The sequence below is a fragment of the Elephantulus edwardii genome, unplaced genomic scaffold (assembly GCF_000299155.1).
Source record: "Elephantulus edwardii isolate Elephantulus edwardi_28Jun2011 unplaced genomic scaffold, EleEdw1.0 scaffold00119, whole genome shotgun sequence".
In the NCBI taxonomy this organism is placed as follows: domain Eukaryota; kingdom Metazoa; phylum Chordata; class Mammalia; order Macroscelidea; family Macroscelididae; genus Elephantulus; species Elephantulus edwardii.
In genome coordinates this window covers 510,154-512,259 of record NW_006399869.1, presented here as the reverse complement: position 1 = coordinate 512,259, position 2,106 = coordinate 510,154, and the positions used below count along the sequence as shown (strand labels likewise).

General features: G+C 38.6%; 1 protein-coding gene across 1 annotated transcript in view; it reads right to left on the bottom strand.

The window, feature by feature from the left end:
- LOC102876762 (nucleoside diphosphate kinase A-like) overlaps positions 1–1,570 on the bottom strand; it is a 55,489-nt gene extending 53,919 nt beyond the window's left edge. The window contains 1 exon segment of the mRNA XM_006892788.1: positions 1,426–1,570. Within this exon segment, the coding sequence (XP_006892850.1) occupies positions 1,426–1,570 (145 nt within the window).
- Between the last annotated feature and the right edge of the window lie 536 nt (positions 1,571–2,106).

The window sequence follows — 2,106 nt, the reverse complement described above, 5'->3', positions numbered from 1 at the left end:
AGAACGGCATTTAGGACTCTTGTACATAGGGTCGCAATGAGTCGCAAGCGACTGAGTGGCATATAACAATAACAACAAATCACACAAGAGGAGATTGCTTGTCTTTTTTCTAGACAAACCAGAGCTACTAGTGGATTCAAAGCACCAGAGAGGTGCTGTATTTGGGTCAGTAGTTCAACTCCCTATAGACTATACCAATAGCACTCCTACAGTAAGAATAACATAGAAACAAAATGAAAGACACAAACTCAAAAAGTTGAAAATTTCTTGAGTTAAAATATGAATAAGACAGGAAAAACAATCATTCTAAATGTAAATGTAAGAAATATTTAGCATTGCTCAGACAATAATAAGCAATGAAACCTGTCCCTTCTTAGTAGCATGGTGTCCAGTTCAATAGTAAAGCTGTCAGTTTTCATGCGTCCTGGAGGCATTTATTACAGCTCACATATTTTGGACCTCTTTATACTTCATAATGATTCAAAGCTCTATGTTTAGCTTTGACTGCCTGAGTTTGAATCCTGGCAATAAATTTACTAGCTGGATTCCCTTAGGAAAACTCCACAATTTCAGTATATATGACTGGGCAGCAGGATGGCACACATATAAGAAAGTTAAGAATAACCTAATGTCACTCTATAAAATGTGAATAAACTTGCAGATAAGTGTTGTTGAAAGAACCCCCAGATGATGTGGTTCTCTCTCATCAGGCATTCAAGTGGTCTCCAGGCATTGGCTTGACTTCCAGAATTGTGTTACTGTCATTGAATCAGTTCTGGCTCATAGCAACAGCATCTGTGTTCAGTAAAAGGAAACACTTTCCTGTGTCATCCTTACATTACTGCTGTGCTTGATCCAATTATAATGGTCACTATATCAAACCATCTCATTGAAAGTTTTCCTCTTTCTCTCTGATACTTCACTAGGCCTGATATACTTCTCTAAGATTGATGTCTCCTGTTAATATGCCCAAAGTGTATAACATGAAGTCGTACATTCCAAAGCTTGAAGAATCTGTATGAAGGCTTTTGAAGTCAACCATACTCCATTCCTCTAGTTTCCCACCAGGACTATTGAAGAAGTGACCCTGATCTAGCATAACTTCATTTATTGTCTATTCTCTTTCTACTCTATTTTCATGTCATAAATTCTTTTGTTGCCTGTATTTTTCAGGCTTTCTCTTCAAATTTCAAAATTCTATATCAGAAGTCAAGGAAACAGAATATTGGCTCATCTTTGTTCTTTCTGTTTATTTATAGCATACTTCTCATTAGAGCAATGCGGATGTCTTTGGTTAATGAAAGAAAATAAGCAGATAAAAAGAAAAGCTTAACAAATAACATTTCAAGACATGATCTCAATACTTAAGTGTGCAAAATAGGCTGAAAGATAAGTACTTAAAGTGGCCCCTGTAGGTTAAATCACTTTGGAGCTGAGAGCTACTGCCAGGAGACTCTACTTTGAAGATTTCTAACTCAGATAATTCTGCCCACACTACCAGAAGTCCGGCAGGAAACCCTTGAGGGTTAAATAGTTTCTGAGGCTGAGAGCAACTGCTGAGAGACTCCATTTTGGCCTTTGGTACAAAACTTATATACCAGATCCAGAGAATGTGTGACAGCAGCATGCTGCAAGTGGAAGAGAACAGATACTAAGCCACAAGGTGTTAGTATTGGAGCAAAAGCTCAAGACAAAAAACATTCCCTCAGAAGTGAGGAAACTGAGGGGTAAAACCCTTCCTTAATTCTATAACCTTGAATTTGGACTTAGAGAATGCTAAACTCAAGAGAGACTGACCACCACAAGGAGAGGCTCAAGGCATCCAAAATCACAGAAGCACAAAAGGCTTGAGACCTAAGCCATCATATCAAGGGCTGGATGGGGAAAGGGAGATTTTAAATGGGGTAGGTGGGAGTGGAAGGAGATTCTGGTGGAGCAGGGAAAGGGATGGGTCAAGACACATTTGCCAAGTGCAGAGGGAAAAACTGAATCTATTACTTGCATCCATAATTGGGGGAATATCTTTCATCTCTCTTTTCTGTAAAATGTTCGTCTGCCAGATACTGTTCTAAAACTGAGCATTCTAATTAAAACAGACCAGAAAGG